The following is a 21,440-nucleotide window of genomic DNA, read 5'->3' as shown; positions in this document are numbered from 1 at the left end:
ATGGGGAACATGCTTTCACACAATACTTACTTTGCTGGATTTCTAGAACCTAGGGTCCAATAATGCGACAATACTTTTTTTTCATGAGGTAGTGACTTCTTTGCCTGAAAAAATGTGTGATGCTCTACACAAGACTTCCACAGATTTTTGCATGCTCTGTAATTTAACATGTTGAAGGCAACAATATGCTCTCTGGATTCATTCTGTAACAGTAAGAAAATGTATGTTTCAACATATACAAGCTGATCAAGCAGAGCAAACGAGATCTTAAAGCTAAGACATAAATAACAATGAAATTACTTTTGCCTAAATATGCAAATCAAATTCAGGAAAATAAAAATTCATCACATAGTAGATTTTGATCAGGAGATGGATGAAATGGTATGATCAGTATATGAAATCCTAATGCCAAAACAAACCTTTTAAAAGTGTAAGCAATGTTAACAATTATTAATAAACTTAACAGTTTCTAATCATTACTATCTAATCATTTAATGCAATGCTTAAGTCTATAGTTTTAAAGATATTTTATATACAAGTATAATACAAAACAGCTAAACAGATTTTTGGATTTCCTGTCAGATCTCCCTGTGACAAACAAAACTCTTTAACATTGTATTAAGGCAGTCATGTAGAAGGGAAGAATCTATTTTTGAATTCAAACTCTTCATATAAGACTTCATATATATACATTTGTCCCTTCAAGTGATAAAGCATACAAAAATCATTTGCTTGATAGTCTCTTAGAAGATAGCTAGAAGACAGTAGATGTTAAGTTTTCCATTTAGGGAAAATGTAAGAAACCATGGTGGACTGGTGCTGCTGCTGTTCAGATCCAATCCCGCTTTCTGGATTATAACATAAAGCCAAAAATAAGGAGACCAAAAAGAAGCAGAATATAAAGCTTGTGTGTGGACATTCTCACTTGCAACTTCAGTAATCAGCGGAATGTAGGTATAATGTAGAAAGTTTTGCAGGAGATCCAGCTTGGGTTAGTTTCTGAGGTTATTAACACAAATAGCAAAGCAGAACAAAGTGTAAAGCGAAAAGGAGAAAGGTATGTGAGATAAGCAAGCTTAATGGCTATCAGAACTCAGCATGTCTGTAGAAAAAGAAAAAAGCAAGTACACAATTTGTTCACTCATCTTTTTCAGCTATTTTTTTCTGAATTTTGACATTGCAGCATATAATTAGGCAAGAAGCTATGTCAAAGCCCTCTTTCTAGTTCATACTTCCGAGAAAGGATTTGAGTAGCAAAGCCTATCTATTAAATTACTCAAAGACCTAACAAAACTTCCTACCACAGTCCAGCAACAAATCATATGGATGACACCTAGACTTCTACTTGAAGGGTCCTTTTGTTTGTCCACAGTGACAGATCAGTTTAGAAGTAACTACAGACCATTTTAGACAGAATAATCAAGCTAGCTTTCTTGCATTCTTTTTCTTTCTATGCAACATTTTAAAAACTTTATGCATCAAAAATCAACGCCACATTTTGCAAAGCACTAGCACTACGCAATTACTTCATTTACAGATTCTTATAGTGGAAAACACAAGGAGAATCTCTAGGGGAAGCAAAAAAGGACCTGCCCCTTTGGCATTGCAAAGCGTTTAAATGATTGTAATCTATATTCTTCCTGTACCTATTAAATAATGGAAAAACAAACAAACAAACAAACAAGTTTTTGTAGGGTTAATTTGTTCACCCTGTATGAGAATTGCTAGGTCACAGCCTGAACCACTGGTTGACCACCAGGTGAGAAGATGTGGCTAACCCAGGGAGCACAGTTGCAAGGAATGCACCCCTGAGTGACCAAGAGGGATGGACCCTCCTCACCTTCATTTAAGGGTTAGAAGCATCTCTATTCAGAGATTGCACCCTTCTTGAGACCACTAGCTTTTTGGAAAGGGTAAGCAAGTTTTCTCTGTATCACTTTCTGAACTACATCTTAATGAATACCTTTTACAAGCATGCTCCTATCCTACTAGAAGGCACTACCATTGCCTTCCATTGCAGCACACGCTCAACGTACTGGAACCAATTCATCTTTGTCAGCTCACCACAGTTACTTCTAATTAGCTTATATAAAATAATATGTTCAAGTCCTGTAAAATTTTAACTCAGAATTTCTTGTGAGATAACAAGCATACAGCACTTAAACTTTTAATGAATAACAGCACTTCTGACCTACTCTCTGCTGGCTGAATACCACTTCAAGTGTTTTATACTATTCCAGAGAACAATTTAAAGGAAATTTAAGATATTTCTGTTGGCCTGGAGCCCTGGTCCTGTAATAGGCATAAAAATCTGTTTATCTGAATATCTCAATTACACTGAAGGGTGTAAAGATAAGGACTTAAGTACACCTGATACTCCATTTTTAAAATTTAAATTTGAAAAACCCAATGAATCTTGGTCACAATTAAATTTATGCCAACTGCTGACACAATCTTCTTGAGTACTTTCAAATAGGCTGAGAATTTAAATATGGACATATGCATAAGTACCTTAAAGAAGTTTTAGAAAAATCTGTTCAACTTTTAAATTAATAAAATCTTTTGTTAACTAAGTCTTCTAGCTCACTAACACGGCATCTTTTAAGTCATACCACAAAAATCTATGTACCATTTTAAGAGCTGAAGGGTATTCTAGTAGGACCCAAAGATTTAGTACTTACCATTGTTCTCAAGGCAAGTTCCAAAAGAATAGTATTCTAGTCATTTTTCAAGAAATGAGGATTGGAGAAGTGTGTCACCATTAAGGTAAAGGGAAGAATTCTCAACAGCTAAAATGAGCATCTTACTATTTTAACATAGAGGAAGAACTCTCATAAGGTGTATGCCTATTCCATCACAGAGAATTTGGGCATGTCTACAGCACAGGAGGTAAAATATACTAAAATGCAGAAAAGGAACAGCTGTTTTCAAGTATTGCATAAGACACAAGTTCTATTTGGGAAGCTTCAAAAAGTTGCCTGTAAATTAGCATAGCTTCTATTATTATTATAAATCTTATACCCTTCATTAAGTCTTAGTATCATGGGCTTTTAAAACATCAGACATCCAGTGGTTCATTAGTCTTGCTTTCCAGTCCTTCTGTAGCTTTTTAGTAAAAACAGAAATACTGCCTACTTCTTTCAAAGAGCAGTTCTAATAGATCGATGTGGTGGGATGGTCTAAGTGGAGATGAATAACAGAAAGAGTAAGACAGAAAATAAGTTGATTCTTCAAAACAGTGGCATAAGGAAAGAAAAAGAGCAGGAGAATAAATCAAGGAAACAGAACATACACTAGGTGACTGCAAAGTGTTTCTGTTACCATCTTTAATAAAAATTTGCCTACTAACACACAGCAACCACTTTGCTTTCTTCACAAACTTCCATCTTCCTTACTTACAGCCTTATTCACTTATTTTCCTCTGTGCTTCCAAGCAAAAGACCAACACAACATCAGCCACCTGTAGTCACAAACCATTCAAGCAACCCAGTGCTCAAGAGAAATTCACCAGCAGTCCAGATGCTTCTCACTCCCACAGCAGACTTTTCAAAGCAGCATCAATAGAGCACTGCAGGTATGCAGACTGCTGCCCTACATTTCAAGCAAAGGGGAGATAAAGGGCAAGGATGACTGTATCTAACGGTTTAACAGCTTACCTGGTCTGCTTTTCATATTTTCTAAGAAAAAGGTCATGTAACCAAACTCACTTTCCCTACAGTTTTGTAGATCTAAGCATAACACAGCACGCATTAATGTTATCTCATACAGGCCTAAAACTATGTAAGAGATAGGTAAAACAAATTAAGGACTTCAAAATGTCATCATTTAACAAAAGTTCAAATGATCAAACTTCAAAAACGCTGCTCTTTTCAAAGGTGACACTGGTCTCCAGAAAGAGAACTTCAATTTGACAGCAGTGAAGTCTTAAAGACCATCACACACTGATGCTTCATTTCTCCAAATTCTATAAAGCTGAGTAGATTTAGTAGACTCATTGCTACAAGGCACTCCATGGGGCACAGGGAGCATCAAGGAAAAGAGCAGTAGCTACTCACAAGAAAAAAGCTAGGTTACTAAACACGGAAAAAAGGATGAACAGCTGTGTTTCCCTCAAGTATACAATGGAAAAGATAGCAGAGTTAGAAAGATGTAGTCCAACAGACTGAAGGTGGAAGGGCTCCAAGTTGGAAAGGAAACAAAAATGGGAAATGAGTGAGCATAAAAGAACCACAATAGCAAAGGCAAGCTAACAAAAGACAGTTTCAAAAGGAAGTTAACATAACAGAGCACTTACAGTTCCAGCCCTCTGTTATCTTATGTTTTAAAGGCAAAAATTTGAATATGATCACTTAAGAAAAAAGTGAAATGACTACTTACATGTTTTTGCCGTTGTTGTATAAAAAACTTTTTCCTTTTAAAGGAAATTTTTAATATGTTCACCCTAAAAGAGAAAGGCAGACCATGAAACACTAAATTTTTGAAGGGGAAAAAAAAAAATAAAAAGAAAGAAAAAATAACACTGTGCAATGAACCTAAGAGATTATAGTTGTTAAACATTCAGTGAATAATATGCAGTCATCTCCTGTACGTTGAATGGCAAATAGATGTCAAGAAACTAAAAAAAATTTAGCTAAGAAGGAAAGGTCTTTTGAAGATTATGGTTCTTCCTCATTTACTCTTTAAATAGCTCACATAGCAATTCTCTCCCACCAAATCTATTCTTGCAGGAAAAACTTGATGACATCCTTTACTAGCTGCACAAATGTTAAACGTGTCAAGTTTGTATAACTCAAGAATCATATGACAACTGTGACTGAAGGAACAAAATTTAAGACCTTAATGACATGACAAGGTTGGTCGTACATTATCTAAAATTGCCCAGAAATTTCACAGAGCTGACTTAGAACACTGAAAGATAATGTACTTCTCTTAACAACAAAAGCATTGTAATCAGTCAAACTTGATGGATGAAAACTGTAAGAATAGGTGTTAATCTTTTTTTTCCTCGTATTATTAACACTGTTAAAAAAAAAAAAAACAACAAACTATGTAGCTGAAATGAATATTTTTCCATAAATATGTGGTATGAATAAAGATTTTTTTCTAAGGCTAGGATTACACTGGAATTGGTGCTTAAGCATATTATTAAAATGAAAAGTGTTTATAAGTTCTGCTAAATTAGATAAACTTCTAGGTTCCCACACGTTTTCCTACAGCTAAACAAGATTTGTCTGAATTCTCAATTCTTTTGTGCAATACTTCTCTTCAATAATTGAAATCTACACATTTGGAAGAAAAAAAATTCATATTCTTTAATTGGGTGGAACCATATGGATGACTGGGGAAAGCTATTTCAGGTCTGCTCAGTGTTTGTGGAAAAAGCCACCTACAACCCGACAAAAGATTTTCAGAAGGTTGCTATTAAAGGTCTTGAAATACTCTGTTAAATGCTAACATTTCACAGCACCTTAGATTTCACCAAATACAAAGCATATCAAACATCATCTCAGTTCTTAACACAGTTTTTACATCACTAAGCAAGTAGAACAATCGCATATCATCCGTTCCTGTGCAGGATGCACTGTCACAGAGAAACTCTGCTTGTTCACACAGGAGATTGTATATGCAAGTTACAAACAAGTGAATTGAACAACCAATTCCTACTGTTGTATAGAAGGGGCAGAAAACCGAATCTGTGTTCATTTCCAAAAAAATATATATATATTTTTTTTTTCCTCTATCAATTACAGAATCACAAATGAACAAGAATTTCATTCACAGCATTCCTAGGCAGCCAAACTGTTGTTCAAGGTACTGGAAAGTTTAAGTAATAGCCACCTTTCTTGTAAGGACAGTTCTAGAAATATCTGCTCCACTTGACTTGCTGCCTCAAGTGGTAATGGCCTGCACTGTATATCTAAAAGTTTTGCATTCTTATCTCACACGTCATATAAATTTGTAGTAGTACTTACAGAGGTGGAACTTATTACTATCTATTTCTATCTATCTTAATATTACTCTGGCTGAAGTAGTACTGTTCCAGTTACTTTCCTTTCACGTTTCTTTATTTTTGCTTACACCTCAGCGTTTGGAGTTGTTCACGCTTTACACAGCTGCTGTCGTTGCTCTTACACTAATGTGGTGCCAGCAGAAATGCAAAATACAAATGAGTGACCTTGCAGACTAAGCAAAACATCCTCCAGCTAACAACAAAAAGGTAGCCAGCACCTAAAATCACCAAAACTCTCTCCACCTTCTCCCACTTCTTTTAAAACAACTTGCTGCATGACCACATAACCACTTCATGTCAAATCAGGGCAATAAGTCTCTTTTCGCTGTACATACAGCATAACTCTCAATTCCACTCCTTCTTAAAGCACAACTAAGCCTATTTAATTCAGTGACAAACAACACTTGCTAATGTGACAGTTTTATATAACATTAACACAAAATCACTTGCAGCACTACGCTTATTAGTCAAGGCAATATTCATGTACAGCACAAGTCACAGACTAAAACAAGAGATTAAGGCACTAAAGGATTTAGATTTAACAAGGGTTTGAAGGTGTCACATCGAAAATATGAGCAAATGGAGTACAGTTATCTTAACAGGTGGCTCAGCTGCCCCTACTACTCACCAATCATCTGTCCAGTGAACATGCAGCATTCATGAAATATCAAAATTCACCATTTACTTTTAAAATGCTCAATAGCTGAAGCTCAGTGGCAATGATACGTTTTTGGCTCCTGTCTTTCTATCATTCACAAGGCTCAAAGCAGATTTGTTACTCACTGAACAATAGTCACTCATTTCTGAGCACCATGGAGGTCCTGCTGCTAAGAGCTGTTATTTTTTTTTACTCAAAGCAAAAATATTTCTTAACTTATGGTTTGCCCTAGGAAGATTCAGTAGGGCAATGCTCCTGTCAAATGCTGCCCATGTAAGACTCAGTTCAGTAGTTTCTTGATTTTAGCTAGCAATGAAGCGTATATTCTTTTAGCATTTTCTCTCAAGTTATCAAAGCAAAGAATCCGCATCCAATGAACAGCATGTAATACACTACCTTTGCTGCTGATGTAAAACAGAGACAAGGCTGCATATTTTTGCCTTTAAGATATTTTACTTGCCAAACGAACCTGGAAATTATTACGTAATAGTAAAGCACTCCAATAATAGTTTTCTAGAGAAATGAATTTCTGGGTTAAATCCAAAGTTACTTTAAAAATCTGCCTTGACTTGTGTTGCCTCTGCCTGAATGCTCAGCTCCTTACAAGTTTGCTTTAATTGAAAATTCTCCCTTTACCAAGGCAGGGTACTCTCATCACTACCTCTGCTTCCAAATACTTTCTGTTCCCTTTGACTACCATACAACACAGTTGTATTGATATCCATTAATACTGCAAAGCATTTTGGTGTTGGAAAGAGTGCTTTGATGGTGTTTGCTGCCACCTTGAGTTCCATCATGCTTATGCTGAAGCCTTCTCAGTTCACAGGAAGATGACTTACTGCAAGCAGTTACATAAAAAGACCAAATAACAATAACAATTACAATTAGCTGAATAGGTTTTTGCATTCTCAGACATACAATGTTCCACAAGGAGCTTCCTTCACACTTTCAACACAACCTACATACATTAAAATTCCAGATACTGCCAAAATGTACTCCACTTTGATGCCTAAAAATAAATTGAAAGTATACATTACAAGCATACACGATACTACCTAACATATTTACCTGACACCTGATAATTTATTTATTTTTTAAAAGAGGGAGGGGGAGGGTTAGGATGGAAGAAATGGACACAATTTCTGAATGAATAACTACAACCTACTCAGAAATAAGATATCTAAAGTCATCCCCTATGAAGTGAGTTTATGCCCTTTCATTCCTTGCAACCCGAGAATACAATTTTAAAGAAAGAATAGGAAAGCTTGAAACAATTGCAATAGCAGCCAATTGAAACTACTAGCGCCCATAACTGCTATTTCAGGAGAGAAAGTTATTTAAGCTGAAAAAATGTTTTTGTTCCCACCCCAATTCTCTTTTTTTTTTTTTTTTTTTTTTCCCCTTTCTTTTAAAAAAAAAACAAAACAAAAACAAACAAAATCAGTTACAGCAGTTTTTTGTGCAGAATGTTTCAGAAGCTGTGCTTTATTCCTTCTTGCTCTTCAGGAGTAAATGTAGATTGCTTCAAAAGTATCATCTCTTAGCTTCTCCAATGACACTGTGATAGAAAATCCTCAGCAGCAAAATACTATTTTCCAACATAGCCACCACCATTAGCTATGCATTTTTGCCAGCGATGAACAAGAGTCTGAATGCCTTGTTTGTAAACATCTGTACTAGTGGAAGTGACTCCTGTCACCCCTGCTGAAATGTACCATCTATCACTTCACTGTGCTTACATCCATTGTTTGGTCTCCAGAAACATTCAGGAAGTGGCAATGAATGTCAATGAGTGCCATTAATTCCATATGGAGGAATTCAATGCCACACCTTTACTTCATACAAACTTTCATGTCAGTCGACACCTTGTCAGACCACCCCTCTTCTGCCATCTCTCACAGGGCAACAAAACGTAACAGAATATCATCAAGAAAGGTCAACCTCTACTGCCCTTCTACCAACATCCACATCTGATGCTGTAGGCCAAGACAATAAAATAGGAATCATTATGTTTGAGGCAGTTACTGAACTATAGGATGTTGTGCATTCCTCTTGCCCCATGTGCTGTAAAGAGTTGTTTCCCTACTATAAAAAATATATAGTACTGGATTTTAAGATGTAGTCACTATTGTTTCCTCTATTACCCATTCATGCCAAAGGTCACAAAAGTTGGCACAGGAAGTCTTGCAAAAGATAGAAAATGTGCCTGCAGTTACAAGTTTTTTAAATTTGCAGCTGTTTAAAGAAGCTGGGAGATGGACATATGAAAGGATGGAGCTCAGGGCACAAAGATGAGAGATAAAAGTCTGTAAAATGCTGTAGTGTGCATTAGAGGAGGAAACAAAAAACCAAGACCCTGCTGTGATATATGAAAGCATTACTGACATGCATTTGGGATGGCTACAGTATATTAGAGTTGAAAGACAACTCACTGCAATGAAAACAAAATCCAGAGACTATACAGTTCATTTAGCACTAAAATCTAAACAGAGACCTATTTTATTATTTTATGCTAGGAAATACCTGTTAGGTTATGTACCTAGCAATCTGAGGGAACAACTTGTGCATTTAAGGAAGATTGCTTATAGGCACTTTTCCTGTGTAATCAAGGTACAAAAAGCCAGTAGAACTCACTGAAATTATCCTGTTATAATTACAAGAATTTCATAATTTTACTGAAAAGTTTCTCCAGAAAAACTGTAACAAATTATGTGAGGAAGTTATGTATGACAGGATAAAACTGTACGTTCTAATCAAATGACACTTATTCTAAAGAAGAAAAAGAGAGAAACATTCTTTTCTTTCTAATCCAATCAAAAAATCCTAAGGAAAAGCCAAACCACTGAATCATTTGCCACTTAACAGGTCTTACTATAATATAAATAAACTATATAAATTCTACACATAACTAGACCTTTCCTAATCTCTGATGTCACTCACATTAGGCATCTTATGTGCTCTGCTTCTTCCTATAGAAAACACTGTCAGGTGTTGTCAGAAGTGTAGTACAGTGAAAAAGTCTCTTCCCCCATGGACTCTAAATCTTGCTATTAGACAGCCTTGTTTGATGACATCTAAAAATTTATGTGTGAGATTATTCTAGTTTCAATATGTCCAGAATCCCAAGTAATTCACCTTATGTTTTCATGAAGCAAATATCAGACCATTTGCTGTTGAGCTTCCTACTTATGCTGATTTAAACAAAAGCAAAAAAAGCCACCACACATCTTTGCGTATAACAGCAGTAAATCTCTAAAACCACAGGGTTCTCCTATTTATACACCGACACCTTCATGTGAATGGACTCAAACAAGATTTCACATAGTTCAGGAAGTTCAAAAGTTCTTAAGAATTAACAAGTTTCATTTTCACCTCAGCATAAGGAAATTTGATATTCCACAAAGAACAAAAGTATAAAATACAAATTTCTTTGAAACAAATGTTAAAGCAGATGGAAATACAATTTAAAAGACCAGATATAATTCTTTAATAATAAATGAATTTACCAGGGATAGAAGCTTGTGCAGATGAGTTTTCTATACACAGCAATTCCACTGGATGCAATTCCAATCATGAGATCTAAATTATGGAGATCCTGCAACAGAAAAGTACAGTAAGAGCAGAAGCGTAAGTTTGTGTGATCCCTATTAACCTACTTATACATTCATTTTCAAGTTTTCTATACTTAAAGTATAACTCCTGTGGCAAAAATTCAATCACATCTTAGGATTTATTTTTTTCATTGTCTTTTCTTTGATCCTATTTACTAGGTATTGCAGTCACTAAAACAAGCTCACTTAACTACATTAAATATTCTTTAAGACGATATGACACAAAAGTTTCCAGCCTAGCCTCACACTAATTCAGTACTGGTAATTAGCTGAATTATTTCTCAAGATCAGCCAGTCAAAATTTCTGAAATGGGCCAAAATTTGTCTTATTTTAAGCTGACCTCCAAAGAGGTCTTACCAAAGGCTGGGCAAGAGGCAGGCACAACTCTGCACATGGCAGCATGCTAAAGGAATATGCACATATACACGAATATATGATACACAAAATGGAATTCACTGTTAATTAATAAAGAAGCCTGTGTATTAGCTTAACATGCTCAACTGGAAAGATGCATCCATGAACTTACAACAGCTTTATGATTACTGAGATAGTCAAAGAAAACAAACAAAAGCTTAAAAATAAAGCAAAAATGTGAAGTTAAAAAAACCCAGAGGATAGAGCTACATGTTCAGTTCGGGGTGAAACTCAAACTGATGCTACAAAAACTACAAATTCTGGCACACATTTTCTCTATTACAGTAGATCATAGACAAGTTTCTAAACAGAGCAGAACATATATGTATCTACACAAGTACAGAACTCACTAGTTAAAACATCAGGTTTGACTCAAATGTAGCTTCGGATTATTTTGCAGAGGATGGCCAAAAGTTCTCTTAAAACCTTCAGTAGCTTAGCTGCTCCTCTAGATGGTACTCTGTGCTCACTGTAATAGAAGTAATTCTTGTATATCCAATCCCTATTTCTCCATATTAGATAAAAGGAATAGACCACATACCATATGATCTAAGTACAGTGAAAAGTCTACAGCAAATCCTTTAAAAATGGTTGAATAAAACTGTGATACAGGTATATGACTAAATTACGCTGTATCAACTTGCAACACAGTTTACAAAGCCTTGAAATACTACACCAGTTCACAAAGAATGTGAGTAACCTGAATATTTAATAAGTAGTACGTAAGCACTAAAAACTGACAAGAGAGACTCCATTTCTATTTCTAAGAGTTTAATAAATGAAATTTATTATGTAGGTAGCTGTACAAACAAGCGAAATCTCAGAATAGCGTAGAATTCATTGAAATGATGAACACTTCCCAGCTACCTGCTGCCCCACTTTTCCAAAGGCTGCTGCTACAGGAGGTGGTTGAACCTCCATCTGAAAATGTCCCTGGCTTGCCACAGTTTATGGCAGCATAATACAGAAATTGCACCTCTTTATTTTAATGTGCTGGGATAAAAACTGAAGATTTTTAGCAAGGGAATACATCTAATTTAGCTGCTTTTGTCCTGATACCACCAACCTAACACAGAGCAAATGCCTGTATTACTGGAACTTGAAGCTTACTCCAAGTTCCTGCTTTAAATAAAACATAATATTTAAAAAAAATCAATCAATCAATCGATAGTCTGAAGGAAAAACAGCTTAGGAGAAAAAAAACAAAAACAAAAAAAAAAAACTGAAAGGCTAAATTATTTACCAGAAAAAGAATCACAGAGTCATAGAAAATTCCAAGTTGGAAGGGGTCCATAAGGATCACTGAGTCCAACTCCTGGCTCCACACAGGACCACCCAAAATTCAAACCCTGTCTGAGAGCGTTGAACAAACACTCCTTGAACTACACCAGCTTGGGGCTGTGCCCACTGCACTGGGGAGCCTGCTCCAGTGCCTGACCACCCTCTGATGAAGACTCTTTTCCTAATGTTCAACCTGAGAATTAGCTAAACACTTAATGGGAATTAGGCAGACAAAGCACTCTATTTTTTTCTAGAAGCTGTGCCAGAACAAACTTCATATTCCACCTCTACCTCAGTCCAAACACCTAATCTTCCTTGCCTATTCATTTAAGGAGTTATTCTGTATTAAACAAGTAATCTGAAAACAAAATCTTGGACCAGCGTGAAGAAATAGGGTCTCACAAAAGATGAGGTAGATGGGCAGTTACTTCCCTTTCAAAGTGTTTGTGCTATTAAACTGCACAACTAAGAACTGTCACACATACACTTTCTTCTTTCTTTATAGAGTTAAGCACACAAAAAACAAATAAACTCAAAGTGAAAAATTATTATGCCAGGGACCTTGTTAAATACCCTTTGATTTTTCATTTCAAATGCAATTACCAACAAGATTTTTGTACACATAGAAATAACACTGATTCTGCAGGTATCCCTTCAGTTTCTATAAGTTCCACTGCAGAGCAGAAATAGGTTAATACTAGAACAATCTTTCATCAGATCAGATAATGTTCTAAAGTAAAAAGATAATATTGTGCAGAATTCAAGAAATCTTGACATAGTTTTGATGCATTAAATTGTCTTGAGTTTCTTAGTATCATTTCATTTTTGAATATAACAATTCTAAAGGTTCAGATTGATCCTCAGAGAAATGCAGAAACGACTGCTGATGAACTCTGAACTCTGGTTAATTCACTACTCAAAGTGTTCTGTTTGGTTGTTAGAAGGAAGATCACACCTGAGTTCTGCAGGATGTTTGACTTCAAGTAATAGAACACTATGATTAAGGAAACTAGACATTCATCTTATATTTAAGGAACATCATCCAAAGGCATCCCTCCCCGGACCACCAGTAGAAGAGCACCAGCTTCTTCTGTCTATTAGCATACAGACCAGCTTTCTCTGCCACATAGAATATCTAAGAAGACTAAGATTATTTTATCCATAAAGAAAGAGCTGAACTACAAGGATTCACAGAGGTAAAACCTTTCAAAATGTCAGTTTTGTAACTAGTCTCTGCTAACATCTGTTCAAAGCACTGGGATTTGGCAAAACAAGAAGGATGATTTAAGAACAGTATTAAGCAGGGAAACCTATGAAGAGCTATGCCAAATATCCCTGTCAAAGCTGGGGTTTCATGTAGTAGTCTCAGTAAAGATGTGGTGAGGGGAGTCACTGCAGACTTCAGAACCAGAGACCATTTCAGCAGACTCTTTCACTTCAGAAAAGTGTTGTTTACAGCCAACATGAACTACCAGATGAGACCAAATGATTCATATTTTTCTGTAGGACTGCTGCCATTGTACATGTACAACACTTAGCAAATGACAAAGAACACCCTGAATGTCCACTTTCATGAAATCCACTGCTATTACTTTTCTCACAGGCTTTGAAAACTAAATGAATTGCAACAAAGGTATTAATTCAGATTGAAATAGTAGCAAAACAATCTGCATGTTATCAGTCTGGAATAGAGAAGCTTTGACTCATATGTGTACTCTATTCGATTCAGATCATACAAAAAATACTTTTTGGTGTCAGGTAGGGTAGGTGATCATGACTAGTAGTCAGACATCCTGTGCCATTAAAGACAAAATAATGCACTGAAAATAAGAAATAGACTGTTTAGCAGTATTTCCAGAGAATGTTATACTCTGAACTGAAATCTTGTTTGGCTGAAAACATCTTGGTTCGCTCTGAACTGTCCTTCCTACTTGATGCTGTCTGACCTCAACTAACACCCTATTATTTCAGTAACCTACAATTCAGGAAGTCTATAGGAAATTTAAATAATTTCAGAAACTGCATCCCATGAATCTGAAGAGAATAGAATGTTTGTCTCCTTGTGGAAGTCTGGAATTTAAGGTCTCTTATCAAAACAGTAAGCGATAAAAATAGTTAAAAGGTACAAACTCATGAATTAAGGGCACATGCAGGGAAATCTGAGGTGTGACAGTACAGGGCTTTCAGTAAAGCAGAAATTTCACAGACGTGACAGAAAGGACAATGAATCCAGAATCCAGACAAAATCAGATATGAGACACTCATTTAACATGTAAGGGTAAATTTTTACACTGCCAGAACACACAACATCATAGCATGCATAAAGAAACTTCTGGCATCACTTATCCACAACCTCTGCATTTGAAACAATTCATCTTAACATGCTGTCATGTAAAAGAGGCCTCTCCTAATTCCCATATCAGATGTTATAAGCACAGTTTACATATTCTGATCCCTTCAGACTTTTCCTTCCCTTTCTACTCATCACATTCCCTTAAAAAAACAAAACAAAACAAAAAAAATCAGCCACTACTGTTTTTTAATATAACTGTTCCACAAATATGAATGCAATTACAGTAGCTTTATACACCAGTAGTTTACGGATCTTTACAAATTCAATGTACTCATCTGTGATAGCATACATAAAAAAAAACAATGAAAAAAAATAAGAATTTTAATGAAGAAAGAAAACGGTCCTTTCTATCCACTGCATTGTTACAAAATTGATCATTGAACCTTCAAGGTTTCAAAAGATCTCAAAGACCATTTAGTCCAACTGTTCATCTCCCACCAATATTTCTCCACTAAACCACATCTCATAGTACTGCATCTAAAAGTTTTTGAACACCTCCAGTGATGATGACTCCACCACCTCCCTGCGCAGCCTGTACCACTGCCTCACCTCTATTTATGAGAAGAGATTTTTCCTAACATCCAACCTGAACATCCCCTGGTGCAACTGATGATATTTTCATTAAAATCCTCAATATCAGGATAATTAACAAATCTCAGATGAATCTTAGTAGAAACAGCAGTCATCTTCATTAAGGAGCTCAATCTTCTGCACTGCACTTCACTAGGTTTTTACATAACAAGCTTTATGCCAAAATAGTTCACTAAGCCATTAGAGCACATATAACCAATTTTGCAAAAGAATGTGTCAGTGACTCCTCTTATAGACACTGTAATCAAACAATGAAATGCTGGGACATATTTCTTATCAATGTATAACCTGTGCCCTAGTGGTCATCTACCACTTAGTTTTAGCCTATGGTCAGGGGATACAGGACTAAAAAATGAGTTGATATTTTTAATGCTGTGTAAGCACTGAAATAAAATGAATGCTGTTAATATAAAGACATTCATAAACTTTAGTAAATTTCTTAAGAAAATATACTGCAGTATTAAACAATACATTTTTAAGATGCATTGTACTCTTGAGATTAATCTAGTTTATTTATTATTTATCTAAGTTACTCAGAAACTTTTGATAAAACATCAAATTCAAAAGTGACACATGGTAAAGTCAAGAATCAAATGTTACTGTTTTCATTGTTGTATACATCTACAAGAATGTATATACAGCATTTTCCAAGTGAAATATTGCAATGTAAACATACTCTACCACTGTGCAATTCCACTCCATAGAAATCAAGCGTCCGTGCTATATTTATGTAGCAGGACTCCGCTTCAGATTGCTTGAGGCCACTGAAAGAGGGCAAAAAAAAAAAAAAAGATTAAGACCATTGACAAAAATAAAATACATGACATTAAATGATGTCAATTTCAACTCAATTAGTGTCATTTACAGTGCAAAAGGTATCTTTGTATACTGACGTAACTGTCGGTACTGAGGGTATGAAGGAAAGCAATGCTGCTGGTCACCTGAGGGCAACGCTGTCCAACAGACACAGGCCAGACTGTGTAGTTTTAATGTTTTGTTTTTTTTCCCCAATTTAAGCTATTTTTTTCTTTGATCAGCAGCACTTTAATTGTGGGAGCACTAAAATACTTTCTGAATAAATAAAAAAAGGAACTTTACAAATACTATTCCAGTGTCAATGACTACTATATGGCTAAGGTCACTGAAGAGCTTCTGCATTTTCTAGCAAAGACAGCCTGTGCAAAGGGGGGTGGGAGAGTTCCCTTTTGTAAGTCTTTGGTGGAACAAGGCCTCTATAGGGGCTTCTTTTATAACAAGAAGCTGTATCCAGAGATATTTTATTTTGTTTAGTATCTCAGAAGGAAGTTGTTAAGAAGAAACATTATAAGCAGGAAACTACTCAGAAGTAAAGGAAAAGGAGGTAAGAATATTAAATTAGTTAATGTTATAAAACCCAACAAGCCATATTTACAATCAATAAATAAAATCCAATTTTTTCCCCTGCTGTTAGGTGTCGAAATGTGGTGCCAGACTAGCAAGGGTTCTACCTTCTACTTTATAAAAAACTTTCTGACTCTGACAGACACCTGCTTTCAAAAAGAACTCAAAAATCCTAACCCATCAAATAAACTAACTTTAGAACTTTGTAGGACTACTACATGGAATCTACCAGGAGCTTTAAAACACAGAACTCAAAAGTAACCCCTATATAGTTCGCTCTCCCATGCAGCCTACTAATTATTCACCTGAAAGCATTGTAATGCAGCCTAAACAATATTCCCTTAAGATGACAAAATGGTAGTTGCTTCCAACAAATCGTAGGGCCAAGAGATTATCAGATGAAAATTGATTAGACAAGAGCCCACTCTAATACAAAATCTGCTGTAGGCTACTGACATGCTGTGCCAGCAATGATCCTGGTCTTGCAGCACAGACCGATGAATCAGGCACTACAGCATATTAGAGAAACTGTCAGAACAGAGATCAAAGCATTACTATCTATCCACATTTAAGAAGAAAAGCCTGCAGATACTATCATCTCATGGCTACTACTAAGTGCAGGTAAAAGTAAGAAATTATATGCAATAAATCATGTTAATTAAATGTGACTTAAACTAGCAACCTGTAAGAAAAACACTTAACAACATTACATTAGGATTCTAGATAGAAAGGCATTTCATGTAAAGCAATAATTGTGACTTTAGAAGGAGTCTTCTTCTTGAAAGAAGCCATCTATTACTTCAAGATAGTATCCATCCTTCTAAATTCCAAACCTACTAATCTTCCCTGAAACTGCCATTCTAACAAATATTATTCTTCATGAAAAAGTTATCTTGAGTAATAAAGCCAATGTCAGCAGCGTGACTTGAGAATGTCACAAAATTGGAACAAGGACTGAAGGGGAAACGGAAAGCTGCCTGCAGATAAACTTACTCAGATCTACATCTACAGTGTCCACCATCACCTTGCTTTAAAAAAAAAAAAAAAAAGTTGCCCTTGTGTCTTTCATTAAGTCAGAAAGATTGAGGATGGAAAAACAAACGTACAAAATGACAATTTGATTATGCAATGGGATGCTGAATACAGAAGACCTAATGTTCTCCAAACTGTATGTTTTCACATTTTGTTAAACTTTGATCAAGAATTTTGCTCAGGAAGATAAGGAAATCCTGATGACTAACAAGAAGGTATGCCTATAAGCTTTACTTCTCAATTTGCTTCTATCATCTACATCAAATTAAACATGTCTTGTGTCTTGAAAGGCCAGTAAGAAGCGCCTCAGCACAGACTGAAGAGTTTTTTTGTTTGCCTCACCTCCTACTCCTCTGATACTGGGGGAGGTAATGCTACAGGTCCCCAGTGGTAGGGAGTTAATCAGTGAAATAAACAGGCAAGAGAAAAGAATCCCTCTGTAGACATAGAGATGAACACCGAAGGAAAATATCTGAAGTTTTACTAGTTCAAAATGATAACAGTTGCTTTCTCAGCACCTACAGTCCACTGAAAGGTAATTTCAGTATGTTCATAGAACTTCCTTTTCAGATTGGTAAAAAGAATATGAAATCCAGTTAAAAATACTGCATCAGAGCCAGAGCAAGTATGATGCAATGCAGTTTCTCAAATCCATATTCCATTTCAGCAATTGTGATCATTTATTATTTCCCCTTCATGTTGAACAATAAAGAAGAACAGGTTTTCACAGAGCTGGGTTTGAAATCCTAAGAACGGTTCAAAAAGTTGTAATAACATTCAGATATTACACAGGACCTATGGTAAATACTACCAACTCTTCCGATCTCATTTCAAAAGATTGCTTTCCTCAAACAATAAGATGATTAACTCACCCTTTCGCATTTCTTTCTTAGAAGGTTGAGTGAATACCACAGTAATTCTTGTCAAATATGTTGCTGGCACTGAGCTCATCAAAACAATGTCTCAGACAGCAGTATTCACTAGCCAAGAGGGATGCAAGGAATACTGCCAGAATACACAATAACCTGTCTCACTCTCCCTCAGCTCCAAAATAAATATACCTGAAAATTTAAGCATCAAAAAATGTTTTAAATGAATAAAGAATTATACGTCTAGTCCAGTCTATTCAAGTATTATTATTAATAATTTTTATTACATGACCTGTGTGAACGGAGGGCTCACAATATAGCACTTAAACTTCAAAAGAGCTACCAGTGGCTTTAATCTGGTAAAAATATTCAATGAAAGCATCAGTTTCAGTGAAAGAATCCAGAAAAAAAAAAAAAAAAAGAAAAGTGCTTTCCAACAGACTTCACCACAGTTCTGTGAAGGCTTTTAGTTTGTCCTCTGCAGGACATAGTCATATCTTTGACTACGATAGCAGTAAAGCCACAACCTCAGCATACCCACTCCAAGACTCTCCAGAGTCTTCCCTAAGTGGTCTCCAGGACAAGTTCTTCCTAAAGATGACCAAATTTATTCATGCATGCCTACAAGTTCCTTTCTAAAGCCATCTGAACCTACTGGAAACTTCTGGAATCAGATTAATCATGAAAGAGTAGAGGCCTCGGGTGTTGTGTTCCTGAACTCGAACATTTAGAAAAGAAGAGCAGACCAGATTACTACCTATGCTAAAGGAAGAGTTGCTGTGTGAGTTCAGTAGTCATCTCTGTTTTGTCCCCATAACTGAGAAAACAGCATGTTCTAAATTGTGCCAAGCAGGCAGACATGAAGCTTTGGCTACTCACTACATCAATCAGCAGTAAAGAAAGAAGAGGAAGAGGTCAGGGTACTGAAATATAGAAAATAAATTAAATATAAGAAGAAAGAAAGAAAGAAAAGAAGAAGGAATATTAAGGGGGAAAGAAAACTGAGATATTTCAAGGCAGAAATCAAAGGAACTAGGAGAGTAGTGAACTAGCTCTGCTACAACAAAGATAAGGGCAGAATGAGTCTCTTGAGATTCAAATTTCAGTCACTTAAACACAAACAATTTATTAGGTTAACATATTTGCATGCAGCATATGAATATCTGAGCAATATCGCTAATTCTAAATCTGCAGTCTTACAAGACACAAATTAGCAAGGTTAGCAAGAGCAATCAGTAGTAGACTTCAACTGGAATAACCAATTACAATCTTAATATTACACTCAAGAGAGAAGAGAAAGTGCTTGGCTTCCTAACATACCATTCCTTCCATAGACAGACAAAAAAGAGGTTTAGGATTTCAGAAGCATTCAATGACCATTGATCCAAAACATTCACACATACCTAATACAGTACTCTAGATTGTTAATGGCAACCATGTACTATGCTAACTGTTCTACTCCTTGTGACAGTTAGAAATGTATTTTATAGTTTCAACACACCTACTTGCTGAAAGCAAGTATTTCATTTAATACACACTATATGAAATAGAAGTAACTTGAAAAAAAGTGCAAAAAGAAGATTTTTTAAGAGCTCATGAGGCAAGAGAGAACTAAAAATTAATGTTACCTGTGTTGTTCATGTAGTGCTTCTACTTTGGTAAGAAAATCTTTGTTCTGTTCTGGTATGAAGTTGTAATTGGACAGATATCCTGAATGATGTATTGAAGCATCATAGTCTCCAAGTTGTGCTGTTGGTAAACAAGAAACACAATGCTTTCACAGTTAATTATCACTCAGAAGAAATCCCTTCTCCTAAGTAAAATAAAACATTCACATGTAAGGAGAAACGCAAGAACAATGAACTATTTTTTTTAAATTTTTTTTTACAGGCAAGCAGTGTTGAACACAGTTAACAGTATTATATCCACAAAGAAAAACCTTTCAAAATATGCTTACCCTAGCTATGGTCTCAGGTACTGAAAGAAATCAGTACTTCACTTACTCGTACAGCCACGCTTTTGCACCCCCAATCTGTAACACCACCACAACATATGTGTCATATTGGCACAGACGAGTGAGTAGTACTGAAACATTAAAGAAAAGCAAAATGGCCCGAAAGACAAATGAAATCCATTTGATACATCTTTACTTGACCACAACAGATTAGAAGACTTTAATTAGATCTGTCACTTAAAGAACAACTACTCTGTACACAGTAAAAACTGTTTTAACAAGAATCACTGGAACTGCCCTAAGAATCCAACTGTTAATCTTGTTTCTGCTGAACATGAGGTATTTAATGTAGCATAAGAATAACTCCTGATTTACACACAATAGTAACAAGCTCCCAAAATTAAACATATAGATACATAAACAAGAAACAACATTTCTTAAAACTTTATCCCTTAATCAATGATACAAAATGGTATGTATTTTTAATTAGTCACATATTTGGGATATAATTAGTTGGGATATATGAAAACACAAAAGTACAAATGATCACAAATCTCGGCCCCAGCCCATGCATTATTGAAGAACATGTCAGCATAAGCTTATGTCCTAGAAGATATAGATGTACATTTACTCTAGTTATATATATGCAAGGTTTGTAGCAGGAAGGTGCTTGACTCAACCTGGCAGATCTATCCAGCTTCAATTTAGCAAACAAATTAAAACCTTTATTTCATGTTAACTTTGGTACTTTTATGAAATACTTAAAGACATTAAAGCCTAAAATAATGGGATATTTAAGCAAATCATTAGAACTTGTATGGTTCTCCTTTTTTGCTTGAGGGCATGAAGTTTTCTTTTTATATGCAATAAACCATTAAAGATTCCCAAAACACCTCTGTATGGTGTGTAAATTAGCACAGGGTAAGTATTTGTATTTGCAATCTATTCTGCAGCATGAAAAACTGCAACTAAATCATGAAACTAAAGAACAAACCTTTAGGAACAATTATGTTACCGTTATTTAATAGAAGAGAGACTCAAAAGATTTGGGCTAGGGGAAAAGTAAAAAACAAAAAGGTGTACTTCAGAAATAACTTTGAGGTACAGTAAATATAGTGAATTCGTAATGCAGGCTATAACCAGTATTTGCCACTTGTATATCCAAAAATTATGTCATGTACAGCCTAGTAAAGTGAATCACCACAACATAAAACAGTTTCTTAACAAATGCAGTCAGAAGCTAATACAGTCACACAGGTAACTGTCAGCATTAGGAGAAGTATTTA

General features: G+C 35.5%; 1 protein-coding gene across 3 annotated transcripts in view; it reads right to left on the bottom strand.

Moving 5' to 3' along the window:
• The window catches only part of PTPN3 (protein tyrosine phosphatase non-receptor type 3), a 114,635-nt gene that overhangs the window by 44,493 nt on the left and 48,702 nt on the right, over nt 1-21,440 (bottom strand). For all 3 annotated transcript variants that reach the window (XM_072329831.1, XM_072329832.1, XM_072329830.1), the window contains exons 8-12: nt 19,829-19,949; nt 15,596-15,683; nt 10,175-10,263; nt 4,378-4,441; nt 31-203 (exon numbers count right to left, since the gene is read on the bottom strand). In XM_072329831.1, coding sequence (XP_072185932.1) covers nt 31-203; nt 4,378-4,441; nt 10,175-10,263; nt 15,596-15,683; nt 19,829-19,949 — 535 coding nt within the window. The remainder of the gene's footprint in view (nt 1-30; nt 204-4,377; nt 4,442-10,174; nt 10,264-15,595; nt 15,684-19,828; nt 19,950-21,440) is intronic.

The sequence above is a fragment of the Excalfactoria chinensis genome, chromosome 2, assembly GCF_039878825.1.
Source record: "Excalfactoria chinensis isolate bCotChi1 chromosome 2, bCotChi1.hap2, whole genome shotgun sequence".
In the NCBI taxonomy this organism is placed as follows: domain Eukaryota; kingdom Metazoa; phylum Chordata; class Aves; order Galliformes; family Phasianidae; genus Excalfactoria; species Excalfactoria chinensis.
This window is presented reverse-complemented; position numbering and strand designations above follow the sequence as displayed.